Source organism: Lissotriton vulgaris, chromosome 11 (assembly GCF_964263255.1).
Source record: "Lissotriton vulgaris chromosome 11, aLisVul1.2, whole genome shotgun sequence".
Taxonomy (NCBI): Eukaryota; Metazoa; Chordata; class Amphibia; order Caudata; family Salamandridae; genus Lissotriton; species Lissotriton vulgaris.
The window spans coordinates 857598245-857624213 of record NC_141699.1 but is presented as its reverse complement, the minus strand read 5'-3'; the positions used below and the strand labels follow the sequence as shown (position 1 = coordinate 857624213).

At 44.6% G+C, this 25969-nt stretch overlaps 1 protein-coding gene across 2 annotated transcripts in view; it reads right to left on the bottom strand.

Moving 5' to 3' along the window:
- PXYLP1 (2-phosphoxylose phosphatase 1) overlaps nucleotides 1–25969 on the bottom strand; it is a 396884-nt gene that overhangs the window by 151727 nt on the left and 219188 nt on the right. For both annotated transcript variants that reach the window (XM_086943994.1, XM_086943993.1), the window contains one exon: nucleotides 10116–10242. In XM_086943994.1, coding sequence (XP_086800120.1) covers nucleotides 10116–10242 — 127 coding nt within the window. The remainder of the gene's footprint in view (nucleotides 1–10115; nucleotides 10243–25969) is intronic.

The window sequence follows — 25969 nt, the reverse complement described above, 5'->3', positions numbered from 1 at the left end:
TCATTGGCATAAAGAAGCACTGGGACAATGCAGTCCCCAACCAGTGGGTGGTCTTTACCATTTAATATCAGTGTTTTCTCTAGGACGTTAATGTAAACGAGAAAAAGAAAAGGCAGCAGGATACAGCCTTATCGGATGCCTTTATTGGAAAAAAAGAAGGGGGTACAATCACAGTTGGCATCAAATTGATCAATGTCCTTGTTCCCTCGTGTAATCTGCCCAAAAGATTGTTTAAAGTTTGGTTTACTTCGTCGTTACCCACCATTGTCCAGAGCTTCTCCTTGTTAACCAGGTCAAAAGCGCTGGACAAGTTCCTAAAGCCATATGAATTGCCCCACCTTGGCCTGGGCATATATGCTAGAAATCATGAGGAGGTTCAAAGATTGTTCGACAGTACCCACCCTGGGGAGGAAGCCGAATTGGATCTCCAAGAAGAACTGTGTTGCTAGCCCAGTCCTCGAGAGGGTGAGGATTACCCTCCCCATGATTTTAGCCAAGGAGTCCAGGAGGTATATGGGACTATAATAGGTGGGTACATTTCGGTTGCCTTTTTAAAAAAATGTCACTATAGTAGAATCCTTCCAAGAGGATGGGACCTAGCCTAATCTCATGCAATGAAAAACGATGAGTCGACTCAATTGAGTTTAGAAAAGATCTAAGCTTCCCAGTAACAATGTTAAAAAAAATTATTTGTTGGTGAATTAAATTAAATATTTAATCAATTGTATATTTGTTTCGTGAATGCTTGTTAATGTATTATTTTTTATGTACAGTTTTACGGTTCAAATTATGAACAATGTTTACCCTGGGGGGGTCCCTGGCTTTCAGTAATTACTCAGTGGGGGGTCACCGGATTCCCATGATGATTCAATGGGGGTCCTTGGGTTCCAGTTATGATTAAGTTGGTGTCCATAGAAGTCAAAAGGTTAGGACGCACTGATCTAAGGAATTTAGTTCATTCTTACCTCTCTAATCAACCCTTACGCTAGGATAAGCAGAATTTAGCCCTTTGGGTCAGCCATGCACTTTTCAATTACACATGAATTAAACTAAAGTAAAATAAGTGGGGGAACTTACATACAACTGCAAAGGATAGGTGCTTTAATTTTAGCATACATTCTCTTTCAAAGCTTCTCAGAAAACTCTGCAATTTGGTTGCACATATAATGGTGACTGCTGGACGAGGAAATGATGAAGATGTTACTGGGTATTTTAATCACAGCCATTGCCAATTACTTAGACTGTTGCCTGCAATTGCAACTCTTCCAACAAAACTTTTCTTCTTTTCTTTTTGTCCTCATTTGTTTTCAGTCAATATATACCTTAGAGTTCGGGCAAGAAAGCAGAGACAAGACACATAAAGAAGGAAGCCCAGAATCTTACGGCTTTAGGCTCGCCAGAGCGAGGGCTCCCGATCACTCTGTACACAGGGGGCATGTTCTTGACACTTCGGGACCTCCCCTGGAATGAACCATTGTCCTCATAGTCTGTATCTCCGCCTCCCACTCTCCCTCTCGGATATTACAGGTCCCACAGAGTATTCTGCACCAGGATTATCAGTCCATCCCTTATGGACCTTCCCTGGCCTATCTGGCTAAACATAATCATAGGACTGAAATCATCATCATACCCTCTGACGAAAAAAAAAAAAAAAAGAAAGAAAAGGAGCATCATGAGAATACCCTGTCATAATAGACCCTGCTTTCAAGCTATTCGACCAAAAAAGAAGAAAAATAAGAGTACAAATATATAGTAGCTACCAAGAGGGAAAGAAGAAAAAAGCAAGTACAATCAGTAGGCCCTGTCTATTGTGGCCTATCTGCTACCTTTGTCTAAGTTTACAGTAGTCATCCCATAAATCCCAGAATCTCGTTTTTTTTTGTTACACGTATTGCCCTGTCTAATTTAGCGACCCTATGTATCGAATTGATCCATTCGCACTCTAGCGGTGGGACAGGTAAGATCCACTTAATACACAATTCCCTGCGTGCCAGTAAAATTAAAAGAAACATTAAAGTTTTATGTTTTTTAGAGATCCTAGTTGTTTTGTCCTCGTCTGGAGTTACCCCAAAAATTACCTGAGGGAGAATCACCTTAACTTCAGACCCCATAATGCTGGAAATCGTCTCACCTACTTTCTCCCAAAACGATTGAATAGCAGGACATTGCCAGAACATGTGCGCATCATCCGCCTCCTTCTTCCCGCACTTCTGGCACATCACTCTTTTGGAACCGATTTTTGCTAATTTTCCCGGGGTCCAATACTCCTTGTGGACAGTAAATAGATGTTTTTTTTCTTAATGGTGAAGCTTTACCACTTTACCATAAAAGAGATAGAGATACTTGCTATAAGGTATCCCGATCGTAGCTCGGCAACTCGTTCCTCCAGATCGATCCGGGCCACTGCTGTAAATCTTCCTGAGCGTCGATCAGCTGCCAATACCACATGGCAATTTCCTTCTGTCCAAGTGAGAGTGTAGCTGCCTTACGTTCAAACTATCCATTTCCATCATCAATTTGTTGGAGCGATTTAGCCCAGCTTACTACTTGAAGATATTTAAATTTAGAGACATCCCCCTTTGTTATATCCTGAAGCTTTTGCCATGAAATTAGAACAGCATTCTCCAACAACTCTCCCCACCTTTCTATTCCATTGTCCTGAATTACTTTTGTGAGAGAGTCTTGTAAGCAGAACGGAGTCCCCAGTGAATTCCATATTGGGGCCAATGTGCTGTAGTAGGGAATGCGTAGTAGTACTCTTATTTGGTGCCACCCCCTACATGCTGCCAATAAAACCTTTAATTTCACTTTCTTGTAAAAATTTCGGGTCGCCAAATTTAAACAAGAAAAACCTGGCTTGTGATTTGTAGACGGATGTTAAGGCCTGAAATAGCGGTGAAAAAAACAGGTGTATCACCTAATAGTTGCCTGAAGATTTTTAAATGGAATGTCCTCCGATACTGCAAAATGTCTGGGGATGCTATCCCTCCGTTCTCTTTTCTGGCTCTGAGCTTTCGCCAAGCTATCCGAGATCTTTTTTTTATCCATATAAAGCTAGTGAAGAGACCTTGTACCTTATTTATCCATTCCTTCTTTAACTCCAGAGGAATGGAATTAAATAAAAAAGTATATTTTGGGAGAATTGTCATTTTGAATAGATTTGATTTCCCTAAGAATGATAGGGGAAGAGCATCCCATTTCTGTAATTGTGTCCTAACTTTCCCAGTAACTTTATCAAAAATAACCTTTGCTATTAATTCGATTTTCTGTACCACCTCTATTCCCAGATATCTTATGCTTTGCCTTTTCTGCTCTGAACCATAGTGCGTATTCCATTGCATAATTTCTGTTTTATCTTGCTTTAATGCATAACCTGATATTTCCCCAAAACTATTTAAGGTGTCCCAGATGGCGGATATTGATTCTTGCAGATGGCCAGTAAAGATCATTAAATCGTCTGCATAAAGACTTATTTTCTTCTCCCATCCATTACATACAAAAGGGGTTATTTCTTGACATGCCTTTATCTTAATGGCCAACGGCTCAATAAACATATCAAAAAGTAATGGAGAGAGGGGACACCCTTGCCTGATGCATCTGCCAATTTTGAACTGTGGTGACAAAGTTAAATTTACCAAGACCCGTGCGATTGGGCTATTATAAAGAGAAAAAAACTTTTCTTCTTAGGAAAATTAATTTCCGAACCACATCTGGTGTGTTTTTTGGGTAGGAGGGTGTAGGTTTTCTTATAGAGTAGTTCCATACAGAGAATATGGGAGTTTCTTACAATCTTCCAACCTAAAGTGTGACTGTTATGTGCATGCAAGGATGTTTGAGGCTTGTGGCCCTCTGCCTAACCAGTGTCAGCTGAAGTCAAAGACCTAGCACCACATTTAAAAGCTAGGCATCAATATAAATGACAGTAAACTAGGGTCTCAGGTGCAGAGACCAAACAAATATCACCACCTGGAGTGAGTTACTGTCAAAAGCACCATTAGTGTACCCAGACTTAGAACTAGTCATTCTTGCTTGTGGGTAGTGCACTGGACTCTGGCATACCCATATATATCTTTGTGGAATTGTGTGCCACAGCTAGGACGATTCTCAGAGAAGCTGTAAGGTGCATGATATGAGCATTGTTTGAGGACTTTTTTTTTCCTTAAACCCAGGCCCTCAGTTGGTTATAGCTGCATCTTCACTTTCCACAGGGCTGACACAGATGATGGCATGCTTGGCTATAGGAGAGTGGTAACGGCCGCAGGCTCAAGATCAGAGAGGTTTTTGTGCAATCTGCCTCTTCGAAAAGGAGAAGTAGCTGAGGTGCTAGAAGGGAGGCAATTCTAAAATTCAGCTGGGAAGCGTTTTGGGCCTGGTGTTTTCCTGATGTAGCTTCAGAGATAGTCTTCTGCCCCTCCTCTAGTGTACAGGGTTTATCCAATTTGACTTGGTGGGACTGTGATTGTTAGCGGATTGGGAGGTCCGCAGCTGTCAGGTGAACGAGTCAGAAGTAAGGCGTCCCTCCACAGTATGAGTCGCCGGTATAATGAAGGGTCCCTCCCGCTCCTGGGATAGCCAATAGAGCAGTTTGCCAGCCTTATTACCGTGCTCTGAATCTAGGAGTCTACGCCTCCTTGTCTCACGGAGGATCTCCAAGTGTTGCATCAGAGCCATTGATGGTGTTGCCCCAGTGGATTCTTTAGCATGAGTATATGGGACTCTAAGAGTGTAATGTCTCGTTCCCTGCCACATTCGCATCTGTGGGAGGCCGCTAGTGCTTTGCCTTGAATCACTGCCGTTAATGCCTCCCATAGTCAAGCGTGAGGAGGCCACCGTGTGTTGGTTCAAGGCAAAATATTCTGTGAAGGCATCTCTTAGGAGGTCCGCCAATGTATTAAATCTCTAAACTGCCCCCTACTCCAGCAAGTCCAGTTACCAACGGCATCTCAACCATAACGTGGTTGGATAGTTCACGAGGAATAATATGGGTGTGCTAGAGGAGTGGTAGGGAATCTGTAGGCATAATAATGAGAGAGGATGTAGCCCTACGGCTAGATCGGTGGACATTGAAGCTGGGCAAAGGGGTTCGAGTCTTGGCAATGACGCTGAACATCCTGCGATTCTGGGAAAATCACTTAATCTTGCTGTGCCTAACAAAAATTAACGTGTCCATCTGTAACGAAACTGGTGCTCATGTAAAAGGCTCGAATACCCAATATCTCAGGTCTGGTTTGCACCATATAAAACTCTGAAAAAAAAAATTACAAAATAGAAGTACTCAAGGCGCAGTGTGTGAATGTGATGTCCCAGCGGTGCCATATGCTCCAGATGTTGACAAGGCCCATGGAATGTGCCCATTTTTTGAGTGCTAGTGTCCTAGAGGAGGGTTTTACAGAGGACGTATCAAGTGGTCTGCCAATAATGGTATTGAAGTCTCCGCCCAATATGAGGGTGTCTGGTTGTGTCTGCAATAGCACTCTAGAGAGGTCTGCCAGTGTGCCAGTTACTAAAGTTGGAGGCACATATATACTGCCTATAATCCATGGTTAAACCTTTAGCATACCCTCCAGGAGAAAATATCTTCCCTGCGAGTTCCGGTGAGATTTGACGATGACTAGAAAGGCTTGAGTGATGCAACATTATCACCACTCCTCTCACTTCAGTGGCAAAGCCAGCATGGAACATTTTTCTTTATTTGTGGCGACTAAGGAAGGGACAGTTACCTCCCATTAAATGTGTCTGCTGGAAGCCGCCTTCCCAGATCTCTTCTGTGCCTCCTCCCCCTTTCCACCCCGGAGCTATTCAGCTCGCTTATGGTGGCCCCCTCCACTCCGCCTCAAATAAACAATGCTAAACAAAGATAACCAACCACAACTATAACCCCCTCCCCTTCACTCCCCCTCCGGCCGTAAGCATCTGTCGCAAGTTAAACATCCGGCCGGAAGCATCTGTCGCAAGTTAAACATTGGTGACTATCCATGTAACAATGAAACAGTAAAACCTGGGGTGCGCCTAAATTCTCAATCGCTATGGTCCATATAAGAGGTCTGATGAAGTTGTTTTGCCCCATCATGTTCCAGTCTGGTCTGCGAGGATCCTCTGTTGACGTCCGATTCCAGTGTGTGCCGAAACTTCAGAGCTTCTTTGGACACTGAGACCAAGCGGGACTGCAGCTTCCAGGCTACATAACTAGTATTCTAGCAGCTGTTAGAGCCCCTGCCTTCCAAGTGCCACTCAAGGCCCTCCCTTTGGTTCAATTTCCGCTTGGATTTGGCATGGTGGGGCCCATACATGAGAGGTGCTCTCCGACCCATGCCCAGGCTCTGTCCACATGATCGAAGAGTGTTTTCCCTGATAAAGCACCCTCAGTTTGGCCATAAAGAGGAGCATGTAGCACAGGCCCATATCTCAGAGCTTCTTCTTAACTGGTTCAAAGGATTTCCTTTGGGATTTGACCAAACTGGAGTAATATGGGAAAATAAGGATTCAAAGGGAATTTCTTCATTAAGGCGCACCAAATGTAAGACCAGGTCTCAATCTCGATCATTTTAAAATGGGGCATGGATGGAGCTTGGTGCCGCCCCAGGAGGCGGTCGCCAGAAGAGTGCCCTATGGGCGCACTCAACAGTACAGCAAGAACATCTCGTTGGCAGCCAGAAGGATCTAAAGCCAAGTATTGAGGAATTTCTCTGAGTTAGGCCCCTCAACTCCCTCATGAAAGCTCCTAAATGGAAGATTATTATGACAAGCACGTCAGTCTGACTTATCTATCCGCAGCCCCATGTTGGAACATGTGACTCACAATTTGTGGACATTCTGCTGCGGCGACTGCACCAATTCTTCTAAGGCTGAGATATGCCCTTTGGCTGGGCTGAGACATCTGCCCCTAACCTCACCAATTTTGGTCTCTAGGACTGACCTGGACGACAAGCAGTAAGGCTGCCTTATCTACTGGAGGCCTTGCACCGTAGTCTCCATGGCTGAGGGTTTCGGTGTTCTGGCAGTTGCCATGTCTGCGTGCGGCAAGGATTTAGCATAGTAGTCTAGTCTACTTTGCATCGTGGTGAGTTTGTCCACTGCCATCATAGGAAAAGGATGTGGTCAGGCCCATCAGTCACCCAACGGTGGCAGCACGAGCAGCACTCAAATCCTCTAGCCTTCCAGAGGTCTGTATACAGTACCACGTCAAAGGACCACTAACCAGTACTAGCCTTCACCAGGAGGAGGCCTGAACGGCCTGTGCACCCGCTTCATTTCCAGTACGTCAAGGAACTCCCTGAATGGTACAGTGGGGGCTATTGCACCAACTGTCCTGTCAGCTGGCTTCAGCACCAACAAGGGTAGGTGGAGAAGGTGGGTCCGGTGGCACCTGAAACGGGGTTACAAGGGTCCTGGAGACAAGGGCTTAAGGTACACCAACCCCAACAATTAAAAATTCACTACCAAAAACAGGCCTCCAGAAGAGCCTCGCATGGCCGGTCCTGGTCAGATGCCCCACCCCCTCGGACCAACGTGATCGGCAGGCGCCCACATCCCCAATAACTATCCTATACAGGTGCTCAGTCACTTTCCACCCCGGTCACGGCTCATCTCTCCTTGGTGCTCCCCCCTGCTCTTCCCCAGAGAATCCACACTGGGAAAGCAGCGGCAGGTCCCTGCGAAGCCTTTTCAGTGCGCATCAGTGGACGTGCAGCCACATTGCCTCTCAGCAACCATCGCCACAGGCTCTAAGAGGTCAAACTAGTCAGATGACAGCTGCAGAAACTGTCCCAGAGAGAAGGCCGCCCCCTCTCACCAGGGCAGACACCAGGCTGCTGCCAGGAAAGGCCAGAGCATGCCGGTGCCCGGCATGAAATGCCTACAACCAGTGCGCTTCCACCCAGCGCTCGACCCAGGGCTCCTCTAGAACCAAAACTTGATGCAGTATTTTATTCTGTGGTTGCCTCCGGTGAAGTTCACAGATTAGGCTAGGATGGTGTAGGATATTAGGAGCCAGCCGGATGTTCACTCATACTGTGGCCGCCATCTTGCTGCTCCGTCTAAACCGCCTTAATCAGCAGTTTTATTTATATTGCACTTAGCTTTATGAGCATTGCAATTTGAGAACATTATTGCCAATCATTCCTATTAGTAGCCTCCAAGCCTATTACATGATTAAACAAGCATTTGCAATGCATTAGATCTAGCAATTGGGAGATTTTGAGCTATTGGCATTGTAAATGAAAATGCATTTTATTTATTTGTTTAAAAAACCAGCAATAGTAAAAGGCATTGCCATTTAAAATACCATTAGTTTCAAGTTTCGAAAATGCTGGACCTGCTGCATTGCAAATGCTAGTTACAAATTGGTTGAAGAATAGAGCCATGCCCTAACTCTGGAATAGTAATGGTCATTACAACACACTTGTACAACAGGATCAGTAAAGATGATAAAAGTTTTGGTCTAGTTTTAAATAGGTCCATCAAAAGGCCACTTGGTGGTTTTGAGGCCTCTGTCAACCACCTCTTCAGCTATATAATTCGAACCTGGTAACGTACAAGTTGGCCTCATATCAGATGGACACTGTTTATTTTCACAATTTTAGTGCCACTATATTTTCATGAAGCCTAATCTACCTCCTTCCAAAATCTTTCTTTTTTTAAATAATGAACACTACTCCAAGAACTTCCATTGAACCAACTGTTTTCCTTCAAAGGGTTGCACGATTTTATCATTAGAAAGTTTTTTCCGTTTTATTTCCACCACTCAATTGTTGCCATTAATTGTCAATAGAGATTCGATAATTAATTTATTACACTTTTCTTGTTATTTTAGAAAACGCAACACCTTCACAGGATTTGGCGTAAGAGACCCCAGTGCCGAGACAAATACGGGGGTTTAAACTTTGACAATAAACTAGGCAGCACATGTGTGGGTTGTCTTTTAAATCTTAAATTGATTATGTTCACTACATGGTACCAGTAGGCCGAGGGCTCATTAATGTGTTAATGATATTTCCGAGAAGCGATTACACAGTCATAACTGTATTATGCTATGTAATCTTAATGACTGTTCTAACACATTACCATAACAACTGCTCAATGCCAAAAGGATTAAAACACCAATTAACATGTAGATACTTAATGGATTTCAGACTGCCTTGTAGTTGTGACTATTTTATACCATGTTGGCTTCTGTGACTCACTATTTGATTCACCCGTGAGTATGCAGGAAGCAATACATAAAATGTGCATTAATACTACCCATAACCCTACTGTACATTTACTTTTAATTATTTGCCCCCTGCTCATCAATTTACAGGAGTGCCATGTACTAATAACCTTGCCTTATAGAATCTCCAACAGCTTTGTTCTTTGACAGGTAAGGTTCTTCGTCCTTCCTCTGATCCTCTGGTAGTCTTCCACGGCAGAACTTTAAAGCATCTGTCCAAAAGTGGTACCCTTTTCAAGCTGTTAGTAGAGCATGCCAGTATCAACCATGGCATCAAAATCAGTAGAGCAGACCACCCTCTTACTCAGGCTGAATAATTCAATTCTCTTCACGAGAAAATGCTGACAGACCTTGAGGCTAGTCTTCAAGTAGTATGATGGTAAACACACCCATGGCTTGCCGCTAAACCTCAACCTAAAAAAGCTGTTCTACATTTGTCAGTAGGCACTGGACAGTAAAAGCTAGAGAAGTAGAGTCAATTTCCATAAAAATAGATTCAGATAATATGAGCGCTGAAATTATGTCTTGAAAGGGAGGAATCACATGCAAGTTTATCTCAAAGTGATGATATTAACCCTAAAGTGCTCTAGAAATTAAAGCAGTATAGTTCAAAAAAAATCCCTCAACAATGTCTGATCAGTGGCAAGTGGAAGCTGTTCCGAAACCTAATAAAAAGGTCAATCAATGATAAATTTACCAATTTATTATTTGCCTCTACCTGCATTATTTTCAGTGACATTGTTTCTTTCAGAGACAACCCTTCTGTGCGTTATAAATCTAAATGTCTAGCTTCACAATAAGGAAACCTAATTTCAACAAAGCTGGGGTTGTTTAAATACATTCGAATAGTAAAACCTTTGGTCCAAACAAACATGTTGCACCTTTCCCTAAAAGACTTAAACTGTACCTGCTGGGGTCCAATGTGCAAGCGATGTCTGGTCTCTTGGTTCTGGGGATGGCATACAGTGGATATCGATCTCCATGGCGTATCAATATATGAACAGACAGCAGCTTGAAATTATAAGGAACACGACCTAGGTGAATGGAAAATACATCTTGTAACTGTTGAAATAAATCCTCAGCGAAATCATTCTTTTCCATTAATCATAATGCCACAGCCTACAATTCCAACTTACAGAGGTTCCGTAGGGTACAAGACTGATTTTTTTCACACAAGCATAGGCAATTTAAATAGTATCACTCAAGTTAGATACCAAAGTAACACAAACGAAAATTACCTCATAAATGTCAGATACAATCAGAATGTTTATTCTAGTTTCTAAGGCAGTCAAAATAAACAGTGACCTATAGTACAGTGAAGTAAGTGCTCAGTGATTGTGATGACGTGAATGCATTATGCACAGGTGTGGGTCAAATATTTACAAACGATCAGACTGGATTTACAATTAAGGGAAAAAAGGTCAGAACAAATTAAATCAATGTCTCTGGTAGAAGGCAAAAGAGCTCATCATTTTGAACCATGAGACTTGGTGTCGCTGAACCAACGTGTAACGCAGACGTTTTGACCCGGACGACAGCCTAATTCATTGATGTCATGGTGGGTCTTCTTCAAGACTAGGGGTTAGTAGACAGCCCAAATTGAGGCATTTATTTATTTCAAGGGTTTTATATAGCGTTGCTGGACCCTGGAGTATCAGAGCGCTTTACAACAGAGTTAGACACAATATGATAAAATAGCAATATATGCGGAATTAGCAACGGGATACAGTATTGCAAAAAGTATATGATAAGACGGGGAGTAAGAGACAGGTACAAATTAAAAATAGGCGAAACAGTTAACAGGGGAGAAGATGTTGAATTCAGACAAAGTGGGGGGAGGGTATAAGGGTAGAGAGAGTGGACATGCTAGGTACCCCAATATTTGTTGTGGAGAAGTAGTTCGAGTTCTTTTTTGAAAAGAGGGTAAGAGGGGTTGCAGCAAAGGTTTTTGGGGAGTGAGTTCCAAATGGTAGGAGCATTACCAGAGAATGCACGGAATTGAGTTTTTTGACAATTAAGTCTGGGTGGGATCAGGAGAAGGGAGTCGGTGCTTCTCAGGGACCTGGTGCAGCCTGCTTTTTTTAGTTTGGTTGCAAGGTAGGCGGGGGTGTTTTGATGAAAAGCTTTGTCGGTGATACAGGCAATCTTGTAAGAGGATCTTCCTTCAATTGGGAGCCAATTAAGATTTTTGAGGATAAGCGATATGTGGTTAAATCTTTTACAGTCCGAGATAAGTCGGGCAGCTAGATTGAGGACCGATTTAATCGGTGCAGGATGGGTTTTAGGGGTGCCGGCAAGGGTGGCGTTAGCATAGTCAATACTGGAGAGGACTAGCGATTGGACAACGATTTTGAAATCATCAGCTGGAATGAAAGGTTTGATTTTCTTGAGGTGGAGAAGGGTGAAAAGAGCACTTTTGGCGGCATTATTAATGTGGGGGATGAGGTTGAGATTCTGGTTGATGCTGATGCCAAGGGATTTAACAGAGTTAGAGGTGGAGAGGGAGCAATTGAGAGCTTTGATATCATTGATCCAGATTTGGATGGGAAGGGTATTGTTTTTGGGGGTGAAAAGAATGATTTCTGTTTATTTGGGGTTCAGTTTGAGATGGTTTAGATGGAACCAGGCTTGTACTTTAGTTAGGGTGTCGTTGAGGTGAAGGATGTCGTTGTGGGATTTGATCTTGTAGTATAATTGGGTATCGTCGGCGTAGAGGTGGTAACTTATTTTAGCTTGTTTGAGAATGAGGGTGAGTGGTTCCATGAAAAGGTTAAAAAGGGTTGGGGAGAGGATGGATCCTTGAGGGACCCCGAGTGAGACAGGTTGAGGATTAGAAAGGAAGTGGCTAAGCTTGATTTGCTGTGATCTGTTTTGAAGGAATGAGCAGAACCATTTGTGTACAGTGCCTTCCAAGCCAAATCGATCTTTGAGGGTGTTTAGAAGGGTGGGATGATGGACAGTATCAAATGCCGCCGAGAGGTCAAGGAGGATCAGTAGTGAGGATTCACCATTGTCAAGGGAGCGATGAATGTCATCTCTGATAGTTAACATTGCAGTTTCTGTACTACAACCTTTTCTGAATCCTGATTGAAAAACATCAAGGAGATTGAAGTCGAGGATATGGTCCTCAAGTTGTGATAGGACACATTTTTCCAGGGCTTTAGAGAGGAAATGAAGGTTAGAGATAGGGCGTAAGTTGTTAAGGTCATTTGGGTCGGCAGAGGTGTTTTTCAGGATGGGAGAGATTTGACCAAGCTGAAGGGAGGCTAGGATACAACCAGTGGCAAGGGAGGAGTTGATGATATTGGTCGAAATAGGGGCAATGGTAGATTTGAGGTCTTGGACCAAATGGGCGGGAAGAGGATCTTTGGAATGGGAGGAAGGTTTGAGTTTAGTCATGATGTTAATGATCGATGACACTGAAACTGGACTAAATTCACTCCAAGAAGCATTATTTTTAGTTATGAGTCTATTAGGAGAGAGGTCTGAATGCGCGAGAGCAGGAAGGGTAAGAGATGGGTCGAGGAGAGTGGGAAGAGTTGAAGAAAGAGATAAAGGGGTGTTGTGGAGGGTGTGTTGAGTGTGGGCGGGTTGGAGAGAGGGGGGGAGGGAGGAGAAGGATAGTTCTATCTTATTGACTTTGTTGCTAAAAAAAGCTGGCGATTTCTTCGCATTTGTCAATAGAGGCAGATATTTTAGGAGCGTCGGTGGAGGTTTGTTTTTTTAACAATGCTAAACAGTTCTCTAGGTCGGTTTTTAGCATGGTCAAGTTGTGACCGGAGAAAGGAGTTTTTTTTATTGTAGATGTGTTTTTTGTATTGGACTCTGGCAGTTCTGAGGAGGGTAAGATTGTCATCGGTGGGATGATTTCTCCAAACACGTTCAGATTGTCTTAGGGATCGTCTTTCATTATTAAGTTCAGAGTTCAACCAGGATTTGGGAGGGTTGTTTTTTTGTTGTTTGCGTTTAATTGGGGCAATTTCGTCAAGGGCTTGGAGAATAGAGTTATTATAATGATTGGTTAGGTCATTAGTACTGTCAGAGAGAGGGAGGCGAAGTAAGCAAGTTTTAATTGTGGATTCCAGGTCATCAAGAGGGATAAGGTGAAGGTTGCCTGTAGATTTCTTAGGTAGGGTGTTGATGGGGGCGGGGTGATTCGTGGGTCTCTTCACGTAGAAGAGGACGAGGTAATGGTCAGACCAGTCGATAGGAAGTATACTAGAGAGGGAGGCTAGATCATTGCTAGTTATGATAGCATCTAGGGTGGAGCCTTTATTGTGAGTGGGAGAATGGCAGAGTAGGGTCATGTTGGTGATTTCCATGGTATTCTTAAAAGTGATGATAGCAGGGTCATCAATTTTGTTCCAGGGGACGTTGTAGTCACCAAGGAAGATATTCTTAGAGTGTAATAGAGAGGATTGGATAACGAGGTCTGACATCTCTTCAGTAAAAGAGATACAATTTCCAGGGGGGTGGTAGATGGTGTGCAGCCGAGCGGTGGATGAGTCGTGAATAAAGAGATCTGCGCAAAGGTATTCAAAGGATGAAGGGTTGAGACTCGACAAGAGTGATGTTATGTTCAGTTTTAAAAATTAGTGCAAGTCCTCCTCCTGTTTGCTTGATTCTATCTTTCTTGATGATTGAGTAACCTGGGGGAATGAGCAAGTCGAGGATCGGAGTGGAGTGGGCGGTGAGCCAGGTTTTGGTTAGGAATGCTATGTCGATGTTTTCGCTGAGGATTGTTTCTGCAATCTCAGTGGCGTGGCGGGAGGCGGATCGGCAGTTGACCAACATGCAATGTAGGGGAGAGGGGTCAGGTGAACCTCTTCCTATCGAGAATGACAGGTGCCTGATGAGAACCAGGGACCCATGTTGTCCTGCAAATAGTGATTATGGCAAAATCACTGAAGTCTTTTTTAGTAGTCTCGGGTAACCTTTTCCATTTGAGGCTGATGCAAATCAGGGAAGACGTTGTCCTACAATACGTGGTTTTTAAGTTGTTGCTGAAGTCTTTGTTTTCAGCCATGGGAACAGAGTAAATTAAAAGTCACTGAGCACTTACTTCACTGTACTACATGTCACTGTTTATTTTGACAGCCTTAGAAACTAGAATAAACATTCTGATTGTATCTGACATTTATGAAGCAATTTTTGTTTGTGTACCTTTGGTATCTAAATTGAGTGATACTATTTAAATTGCCTATGCTTATGTGAAGAAATCAGTCTTGTACCCCACGGAACCGCTGTAGTTTTGTTGCTAAATACTCAGGTTCTGAGGGACACAAGGTTTTCCCATTGTTTTAGTGAAATACATTCCAACTTAGGCCTTTCAGAGTAGGCCATTAACCACTTGATAGATTTTTTAGCACGGAGACAGCCCTGCATACGTTTTAAAGTGTTTTGAAAGAGCTTGTGTTGTGGAAGCGACAAGCCCAATATGGACCCTTGCACAGCTCTCCTAAATTTATGGTCTTCCTCATGTTTATGACTGGAGTAAATCTTGTCTCATATCGGATTTCCAGTCATGAAATGACCTCATGCGTGCTATGAACGAATGCATCCAAGGCAACATCTGCATTTTCTTTTTGCCTAGGATGCGTTGGAGTACAACAGAACTCTGAAAAATAGCCTAAATGGTCTGAAGGGAAAAAAAATTATGAGGGGAACACTTCAATGAGCTTGATCCACTGGTAACTGATCTGGTCTGCATTCCAGTGGATCATTTGTTTGCTTTCTGTGCCACTCCTCACTGGGAGCAACGACATGCAAATCGGTCTCGGTCTTGTACCAATAGGAAGATAAAGTAAGGAAACCCTGTGCACATTCATACACTGAAAACAGTGTGTGTGGTGAATTTATGCTTTCACCAAGGGTGAGAGTGAAGGCTGTTCAAATTCTGGCAGTTACTGTTGAGGGTAAGTTTCTAGGAGTCGATGCATCCAGTGGTGGCAGTCCTGACCTTATAAATATGGCAGTAATAAGTAGCTTAGATGTAGTTTAGATGCCAGGTGATAACGGTCAACAAAATGATTTGAAGAGGCAAAAGTGTTAGTTTTTATTGAGTTAGGAGTTGATTGCGTTGTATTAATTTCAGCTTGGAGAATGAAGAGGTGCCTGCAACCGAAACAAAGTGAGTGGCAGTGGGGTGTTGGGAGGAAGTTTGTTTTTTACTTCCCTGTTACATTATTCGGTTTTGAGTGGGTGTCTATTTAAATGGGGAAATGTATTCTATTCTTGTATTTTGCCATGTGGGTGAGATCACAAGAGCCGATAAACACAGACGTGTATGTCATCGGGATTGTTCTGCAGGGTTTACACAATGTAAGGTTCTATTATTACCAGTTGGCTCTGTCTGGGATTACGAAAGGACCACTGATGTGTATCACATGGAGTAAACCTGCGTATTTCTCAGTAGATGGCTAAAATGAATTAGTGAGGTACTTGAATTGAAAGAGCTATAAGTGATACATTACCCAGGCAGATTTCATCTTTAGTTTCATGCTCACCCTTTACTGGGTCACTGAAAATATGTTAATTACAGAGCAATGGGTACAGGATATGCTGTTACCTAACTGTGCATCAGGCTCTGTCTGGGTAAAACAAAAAACAATACATTCACAATGTATAGTGTGTACACAAAGGTTCTCAAAACAGCCATTTATGAAAATAAAATCATCATCCCAATTGGTAGACTTTCATGTCAGTGAAGTGTACTAGAAATGTGGAAAACCACTTGTATGAAAAACTGCCACATTCACTTGTTTAGAGTTAGTGGTAGGAATGTGAGTGTTTTAGCAGAGGTGCCACTGCAAGCTCCCACTTGTATATTTGTGACTATATGTACAAAATATTATATGATCCCACCCCACAAAAATTTACCTTGGTTAAACACAGGTATAAATAGCTTTTCTGTTTGGGAAGAGTGAGGAAATACTCTAATACTTAACTAGGACTTACAGAAAGGGTTTATACAGTAGAAACTGTGTTTCCCCACAACATAAATAGAAGGTCACATGGTAATTTTCACCTGGTAGAAAATTCATGTGTGATGTTGGTCTCAAAATGAGAGAACGCTCAGAGACACTGGCAATCATAACAAGGTTGACAGCTCACAGCAAAAACTGTAAAAGACTTAAGCATCCTGGACTCTGTGGTAGATGTGAAGGAACAGTTTTAAAGTTAACATTAGATAGGATCTGAAGCATTAGTCTGGCTACAGTATGACAGAAGATAACATTTATACTACAAAGTATACATGTCCAGCCAAGGATAGTGTGCACACAGCACTTCATAACTTGTTTATATTTAATTGCAATATACAAATGAATATGATTAAATCAAAGGGAACAGGTAGAACACAATATCGACCGCAATACTAAAACCAAAACCAAAATCTGACACAATAAGCAGGTGATCCTGCTCGGAGAAATATAATTTCAAGTTAGGTAACTGGGCAGTAGCAGAGCAATGTAATACACAACAGTGACTCTTGCCGCAGTGCAAGCTACGGAGTGGCGTGTTCCAGAAATCCCTGTTTACCCGCCCAGTTGGACTAAGGAGAACTGTTCGCCGGACCCTCTCCGCGGGTCCCGCTTCACCCGGCCCCCACCTGTGTGCTTAGTGCGAGGCGTGCAGGGCTGCGAACGTGACGCGGGGGACTACAGCAACCAGGAGTCCCCGCGAGGCCGATTGACATCACCTGGCCCGCTCTCCCTGCAAGGCACGCCCACAGCACACCCGAGCTTTAAGAACTTGCCTTTCCTGTGGACGGGGTGTGACTCTTGCCGCAGAGCAAACTACGGAGTGGCGTGTTTCAGAAATCCCTGTTTACCCGCCCAGTTGGACTAAGGAGAACTGTTCGCCGGACCCGCTCCGCGGGTCCCGCTTCACCCGGCCCCCACCTGTGTGCTTAGTGCGAGGCGTGCAGGGCTGCAAGCGTGACGCGGGGGACTCCAGCAACCAGGAGTCCCCGCGAGGCCGATTGACATCACCTGGCCCGCTCTCCCTGCAAGGCACGCCCACAGCACACCGGAGCTTTAAGAACTTGCCTTTCCTGTGGACCGGGTATGACTCTTGCCGCAGTGCAAGCTACGGAGTGGCGTGTTTCAGAAATCCCTGTTTACCCGCCCAGTTGGACTAAGGAGAACTGTTCGCCCGGCCCCCACCTGTGTGCTTAGTGCGAGGCGTGCAGGGCTGCGAGCGTGACGCGGGGGACTCCAGCAACCAGGAGTCCCCGCGAGGCCGATTGACATCACCTGGCCCGCTCTCCCTGCAAGGCACGCCCACAGCACACCGGAGCTTTAAGAACTTGCCTTTTCTGTGGACCGGGTGTGACTCTTGCCGCAGTGCAAGCTACGGAGTGGAGTGTTTCAGAAATCCCCGTTTACCCGCCCAGTTGGACTAAGGAGAACTGTTCGCCGGAACCGCTCCGCGGGTCACGCTTCACCCGGCCCCCACCTGTGTGCTTAGTGCGAGGCGTGCAGGGCTGCGAGCGTAACGCGGGGGACTCCAGCAACCAGGAGTTCCCGCGAGGCCGATTGACATCACCTGGCCCGCTCTCCCTGCAAGGCACGCCCACAACACACACGTATATATTTTCAGTACTACCCGCGCGCGCGGGACTTAGACCGGGGCTAAGACCGGGCAAAGAGCGGGCCGTTTGAGGCCGTTCGAGGTCAGAAGAGGTCGGGCCGGGCCCACCACCCTTGCCCGTTTATCCCACTCGAGGAACGAAGCAATGTGTACCAGGGAAACTAGGAGCAAATCTTCTTTGGCCGCGGCTGGAGCCGTTAAAGGTACCATCGACAATTTTTTTGTCAAAGCTGGATCACTTTTGATCGAGGAAATAGAGGTTCTGGAGAGACAAATTTCCCAGGAAATAGATTGGGTTAGGAGATCCTCAATGGGGCCAATGGCTCAAGCTAGAACTCCGGATGGGAGGCTAGAACCCACAAACTATATACCAAGGGACATGGGGGCAAATCAGCCATCTAGCAAATCAACCACCAACCCAGATTTCACAATAGAGGCCCCCAGCGACCTTCAGGATAGGAGTCTAATGGCTCTGCCCAAAGCCCAAACACCCCAAAATTCACCTGTAATCCCGCCCGACCCGTGAACCTAATGTAATTATAGTTAATGATAAAGAGATTAGCTCTGATCTAACAAGGGGTACTAGGGAAGGTGCAATTCAAAAAAAGAGGAAGGGGGGGCAAAACAAGGAAGGTAGCAGGACAAAAGCCCCAAAATCTAATCCACTGAGGGGTAATGGCGCCAACGGCATCATTATCGATATCAACTCGAATTTGCCCAGTACAACAATTTCACCTCTGGCCCCTACACATACGGCTAAATCAGCCGATTTAAATAACATCTCAGTGGAAAATTATAGTGATGAAATCACACTGGCTGATATAGGTGCACTTTCTAGGTCCTTACTGAGTCCCCTTGAAGCTCGCCTGATTAAGATCGAAGCTAGGTTGGTCAACATAGAAAAATCCACAGTCCAACTAGCAGATTCAATGAAACTCGAATCGAAAGGAGCTAAGGGGGACACAGATCCAAAGTACAAAAAAGGAAGCGAGTCCATCACAATTCTAAAGAATAAGGGTTTGGTTATAGGTACTCAGGACCCACAACCCAAATTAAACCAAAATAAGAGCCCCCAATCCCTGCCTAACCCTAACACAAATAGCGCCCCTCTTAAGACCCAGCAGTCTTCCATCCCAACTCCCATTATTATTCCCCCATCCAAAGACTCTGCTACAATCCTGACCACAACACAGACTGAATTAACTCTTTCGGGGAAGAAACCCAACATCCCCCGTAAAACTAAACCCGTGAATCTGCCACCAAAGGCGTCCCCCTATACTGTGATCTTGGCAGGGGTCCCTGAATTAAAATCTATGACACAAGAATCAATCCCTTCCACAAGGCATAACTAGTGACATTATCATGGTTAGGCGGGCTCCCTTGGTGGGATATTCCAGAAAATCAATTAGAGGAGACTGTGTTTTGGTTACTTTTAGAGAGCCAAACACAGCCTCCTACATTTGCACATGGCCTTCTGACGACCAAGGTAGTAACATCCAAGTCCCCCCCCTCTCGTTTTTCTATCCTTCGAGTTTATATAATTCGGAGGATCAGAGATGGGGCCAACACCAGGAAATGATGGACGACTGGGAGACCTGCCGTAGGGAAAGAAGGGAACCATACTATCAGAGTGGTAGAGTCCCTGATCAATTCTTACCGTATGGGGAGGAGGTAGGATGGGAGCACAAAGTTGGGAGGAGGGGTGGGGGGGGGGGGGGGGGGGTCATTAGGAGAGGAGTTCCGGGGCCCCACAGAATGCACTACCCAGCCCACTTTCCAACTTACAACAGATATAGCAGTCTCGAAATGGTTGATTGACAATTTAAGTCACAGGGGAGAGAGTTCTTTCCACTCACTTGGACAGGGAATAGCACATCCCTAGAACAAACGCAACCCACAGGGGCACAAACTGAACTAACACCCCACCAAGTTCCAGAGCCTTCTCCAGTGGACATACCCGAGACGAATTCCAACAATGCCTCGGTCCAGGAGCAATTGTCCCCTCTCCCGATGGGCACCCATGAGACCAACGGTTCCAACGCCCCAAATATAGGGTCACCTCTTATCAAACCACCATCCATGACCCTGATTTCATGGAATGTTGCGGGGTTGGCCAATAAAAATGATAATCTCGCGTGGGTTTCCTTTATTAATTCAAAGAGCGTATGCCTCTTCCAGGAGACCTGGGCTCGAGAAGAACTTACACCCCAGGGCTATGCAGTATTCTCTAAACCAGCTAAGTGGGGGGACGGGGCAGACCATCAGGAGGGTTGGCAACTTGGGTAGCTTCAGATCTGGGCTGCCATGCCAGTTGTATGGCGACAGATTCTGACGACATCTTAGCTGTCCTCTTAAGAGTGGCCAAACTCCATGAAACTGGTGGTAGTAAATGTGTATTCGAGACCTGTACCCACGTCACAAGAATCTCCCACTATAGAGGAGCTCTCTGCTTTCCTAGTTGGTATCCTAGGGGAACTCCACTATATAGTGGGTGCTGACCTAAACTCACACTTTGAGCCATTACCAGGCCTTCGCGATAGATCCTCCTTTGAAGAAGATTCACGATGGCTAGTCCCGGCCACGGTGGCACCCCCACCTAGAGCTTGGACTCCCCTCGCCCTGCAGATAACTGCCCTTACTTTAAATCAAGGTCTAAGGGCTTGCAATGGGCGCTGTAAATCAGACATGCCAAGCAAACACACCTATAACAAATCTGGCAGCGAATTGCGACTCAACTATATTCTTGTTAAATTACCACTGTGGTCACAAATCATTGACTTTAAGGTCACTGAGAGATGGGATAGTGACCACAATGCCCTAGAGCTTGAATATGTTCTACCAGGCAAAGAGGATATAGCCCACGGTCCTAGCAATAATAAGTCAGGCCTGCTCTTGGAAAATAATCGGAGAAGAGTAAGGTGGGAGAAACTGGCTACTAGTGGCGACAAGCTACCAAAATTGTATGCCAGAATTACCCCACTTTTAGAGAGCGCATTCTCGATTGGGGTGAAAATAGGAGAAGAGGATAATAGAGAAAATTTGGGCCAGATTCATGTAGACTTAATTAGTACTTTGGAGCTGGACCTTTTTTCAAAAGGAGGGGGCAAAACCGGTCCAACAACCAAGAGAACGTGGTACAATGCTACATGCAGGGACGCCAAAACTAAATTGCTATTCGTAATAAAGGCGCGTAAAGGCAGGGAAGAAATTCAATCCTGGAGAAGGGCTTATAGGAAACTCCTGGTGAATGCCAGGGCTGAGTGGGACCAACAATATTCAGACTCCGAAGGAGAACCTTTTACAGAAAAAGAGGTGAGGGTGGCCATAGCAGGGCTGTCAACAGGGAAAGCCCCAGGCCTTGATGGGGTACCCGGTGACCTATTTAAGCAAGAACCAGGGATATGGGCCCCCTATCTCATGCTGATATTTAATGATGTCTTGGGGGGGATGGAGGTCCCAGATACTTGGCTGGGAGAAGAGATGGTTCCTATCTTTAAAAAGGGATCCCCTCTGCTTCCAGCCAATTATCGCCCGATCAGTCTTATTGACTTATCCCAAAAGCTTTTTGGAAGACTGATCTTGGATAGGTTACAGAACTGGATGGAGGAGATGGATATCTTGACTCCCTACCAGGCAGGATTTAGGCAAGGGGTGTCCACAATTGACCAAATCTTTAGGCTAAACCTTTTATATTGGAAGACAGCATTAATTGAGGGCGGCACCTTGTACACAGTTTTTGTGGACTTGCGTGCCGCCTTTGATTTGGTCCCAAGAGCAAAATTATGGCAGGTTATGGAGGAGATGAATGTCCCGGGAGATATCTTGGCAATCCTGATGAGACTACACCATAACAACTACGCGCGCGTCAGGTGCGGTAGAGGTGGCAAATTAACCGAAAGGTTCCCCGTTCGCAGAAGGGTAAGACAGGGTTGTGTGCTTGCACCGACCCTGTTCTGCCTCTTTGTGATCGCGGGAAATCGCTCATCTAGGCAGGATTCCTAACACTGATGCCCCAAAACTGACTGGCAGCAGGGTGCCTGCAATTATGTTTGCAGATGACACCCTGCTGCTGTCTAAATCCCCGATGGGCATACAACGAGTCTTGAACGGCTTTCTGGAGTTCTGCACAGAAAGGGGACTCGAAATCAACCTTCAGAAAACTAAATACATGATTCTCAACTCTAAACCCCTTAACCGCCCACCCCCCATGCTAGGTATAGTCCAACTGGAACGGGTACACACAATTGAATACCTGAGGATTACCCTTAATGAAAACCTAACGTGGTCGGCCACCAGTTAAAAGCAAATATCAAAATGGCACAGTTGGCGGGTGGTATTATGAGAGTAGCGAATAAATCACCCTATCGGCCACTCACCCCTGTTATTCAAATTTACAAGGCACAGGCCCGGGGGGGTTTCACTTATGGGGGCGAGTTGTGGGGTCACATTTCATCACCAAAACTATTGACAACTGAGAATAAGTTCCTGAGGCAGATTACCGCTCTTCCGTTGAGTACTCCAATTCTCCCTCTAAGGCTGGATATGGGCCTTCGGCCCATAACGGAGCAGCTGGGGCTCAAACCCCTAGCATTTTGGAGACGCCTATGGAGCAGACCAGATCTCTCCCCTTATAGAGCTGAGCTACAGGAATTCCTAATGTTGCCGAATGCCACAAGAACACCTTGGCTAAACTACATTAAGAGAACCTCTGAGGCAATTGGACTCCCTGAACTATGGTTAGATCCAGTAAATACAAGTAATAGGACTCCCAGAAAGGTGCTATCAAGAGCCTACTACAACCAAATGCTCTCACAAACTGTTGATGGCACCCGTGATGGATCTCTGACCAACCAGTTAATAAAAATCAAAGACTCCTATCAATTGGAAAGTGTCCTAGATGCTATGACTCCGGTAATAACTAGGAAACTATTCCTCCAATGGAGATATGGGACCCTCCCCTTGGCATCTTTCACAGCAACATGGTCTTCCCGCTCCCCTACAGAAAATTGTCCCGCGTGCGCCCATACAAAGGAGAATGATGTTCATGTGATCTTCTGCCGAGCCTATGAGAGGAGCAGGAAATACTGGCTCGTTCCTTTACTCAAAAACATGGGATTCAGAACCTTTTTACCCGCTTACAGAGTTTTAAAGACAGACTTGGCCCCAACTACCGTATTTGCACTATCTAAATTATTAACTTCAATGTGGTATGCCTGAAACCGCTACATTAAGAGACTTGGCGATTTAGTATAGATCTGATTCTCGGCATACCTCAATTAACTTTGATCACTACTGTTATTTAATGCGTTTTTAAATTGTAATTGAATTATTCTGTGATGTTATGTATATTTTTTATGATCATGTGATCGAAATAAAGATTTTTCGAACTCTAATACACAACACACTACTGAAAGCAGGGCTACTGGTAAATCAGTGGGACTCTGATTCCGAGCTTTATAGACAGTTCCGGTTCGGAGCTCTATGGATGGTTCCGATCCCAGTTCAAAGAGTTTGGATAGGGATTATGAGTTATGTGATAACTAACCCACCAGCTGTGTTTTCTCCTGACAGATTTTGTCAGGTCAGTCTTACTGAACTCTGTTGAGGGAAGAGGCCTGTAGAAAAGGCAAATCATGCAGAATATGGTAAATTCAATCATATTCAGCACAGTGCCTTTATTTTGAACAGATGTGGAATTGTTTCTTACCTGTAATCCTAGTTCTCTCTCAGGGGAATCTCAATTGAAGTAAAAAGCACTGAAAATTCCCGCCCACGTGCGGAGATACCGTGGCACTATTTCACGTCTTTTAAAAAAAATGTTTTTATTGATTTTAGTGTTGCGCCCTTTAGACAATATATTGTTCCATAGCTACATAATAAGACCCATCTATAAAACAGTATCAAATAGCATAGGTACATTTAGAAGGACAGCAGAAGTAAAAGAAGAGTTTGCAATATTGTCATACCTAGAAAGGGAACAGGGGGGCAGAGGGGTGATGAACATATAGACACTCACAATAAGTTATTTTGGAAGGGGATACACTTCTGTGGAAGTCCGGCTATTTACCAGCATATGCAAGCGGGTAAGTATGCATCAGTTTCTAACAAGGTTTTGCCTAGCTGGGGGAGGAGGGACGGGGGGCTCTCGTCGTGTTCAGGAGCTGAAGAGGGAAAGGAAACAGCGGAATCGTGTTTCAATGTATGTCAGTCAAAGAACTTTATTCGGTTAATAAAAACCATAAAAGCACAATATAATTCATGAACAAAGTTTAAATACAATTAAACAAGTATAAAAGTGATTGCTACTCCTGAATAAAAAAACATATTTAAAAAGACTTTACAAAAACAAGTTTTTTAAAAAAAAATAGATAGATATATGGAGTACCCGTTTCAGTATATATAGAACATTTCCACCGAATGTTTTACAAATGTCAGGTTTGGTGGTTGATTATTGGGGCAATTCTTGATTTATTTTGTCTAGCGGCTGCTACCAAAAAACAAGCTACACCATATGTGACTTGAACCGAATTCAGCATCTGTAGGTATAATAGAGCTGGCCGTACCTGAACAAAATTTAAGTCTGTCAGGATAGGGACAAGAAATTTTTTACAGGCCACCGAATAATGTTCACAGAGCATGACTAAGTGCAGAGTGTCCTGTGTGGAAAAACAGTCGCAAGTGCAGGGTGGGGAGTTTTCTGGAATACCCCACTTTGTATACGAGCCGAGAACAAGATGTATCAGGTTGAACCTGAACCTTACAAGTAGGAAACGATGATAAGGTTTGGTTACGTATTTTAGATAAGGTTCCATAGCCATGGACGACGAAAGTTGGAAAAGTGTTCTTACCATTGGCTTTCAAAGTTCAACCGTTTCCCTTTCACACTCCAATACATTTCGAAAATGCTGCTTGACCCTCCTTACATCCTCTTTTTTAAGGTTCTGTGGAAGAGAGTACATATCCGGGCGCCCTAGCTTCACGCATGCCGCTCTAACATACGCCAGCCACGGTATGTTATCTGATTTGTCCAGAGACATACAGTCTTTGAGGATGCAATGATTCAATGTGATCTCCTCATTTGTCCAGGTTTTAATCCAGCATAACAGTGGGGACATTTTTAGGTGATCAGTGACGTATCCCAAGCCTATTTCGTTATGGATTGAGTATGTAGGAGATGATTTCGGGAGTGATAACAAGGCTCGTATAAAATTGTTTTCTGCAATTTGGATGCCTGGGGCTGAAACGTATCCCCAAATGTCTGCCCCATAGGATGCAATTGCCACACATTTGGCTCTATAAATACGAGTCATAGCTTCCATAGGTCTCGAGCCCAATCTTTTAGAGAAATGCAAAAGGGCTGTAGTGGATCTGGTGACTCCGTTCTCCTTTAGTTTCAATTGGGCACCCCAAGTTCCTTTCTCGTCAAAAGTGACGCCCAAATAGCAAAAGAAGGGTACCCTCGAAAGCGGAGAGCTGTTACAGCTAAAGGACCCGATCTTCATATTTTTCTTTCGTGAGCCAGTGACCATAACATGGGATTTGGCAGTGTTAATCTTTAGGTCCAAGGCTTCCATAAAGCCACCAAAGTGGTCTAATAGTCTTTGCAGGCCCGTACCAGTCCGAGCTATGAGGACAGCATCGTCCGCGTATAGGAGGACCGGAATAGGTAGCCCACCCATACGCGGCAAGTCCAGGGTGGCTGAGTTCAGAGATTTCCCCAGAGAGTTGATGTACAGTGTGAAGAGGAGAGGGGCCAGAATGCAGCCTTGTCTGACCCCTCTCCCTGACCTGAACTTCGCCGTGCATCTTCCTTCCCTTGTTACCCTAACAGAGGCTGACAAATTTTGGTGGAGGTCGTGCAGAAAATTAACCAAAGTAGTGTCCAAACCCAGATCTCGCAAAATAATCCACAGTTTTGAACGGTTGACCAAATCAAAAGCAGAAGATAAGTTCATAAATCCCAAATAAAGAAGCCCCCCCTTCACCACGGTGTATTTACTACTGATGAGGTGAAGGTTTAGACATTGGTCCATAGTCCCTCTATGTGCTCTGAAACCATATTGTAAATCCGAGAGGATCCCGCTCTCCTCGAGCCAATCCCCCAGTCTTTGCAGAATGACTCTGCCCAAGATCTTAACGGCAGAGTCCAGCAGGGAGATTGGCCTGTAG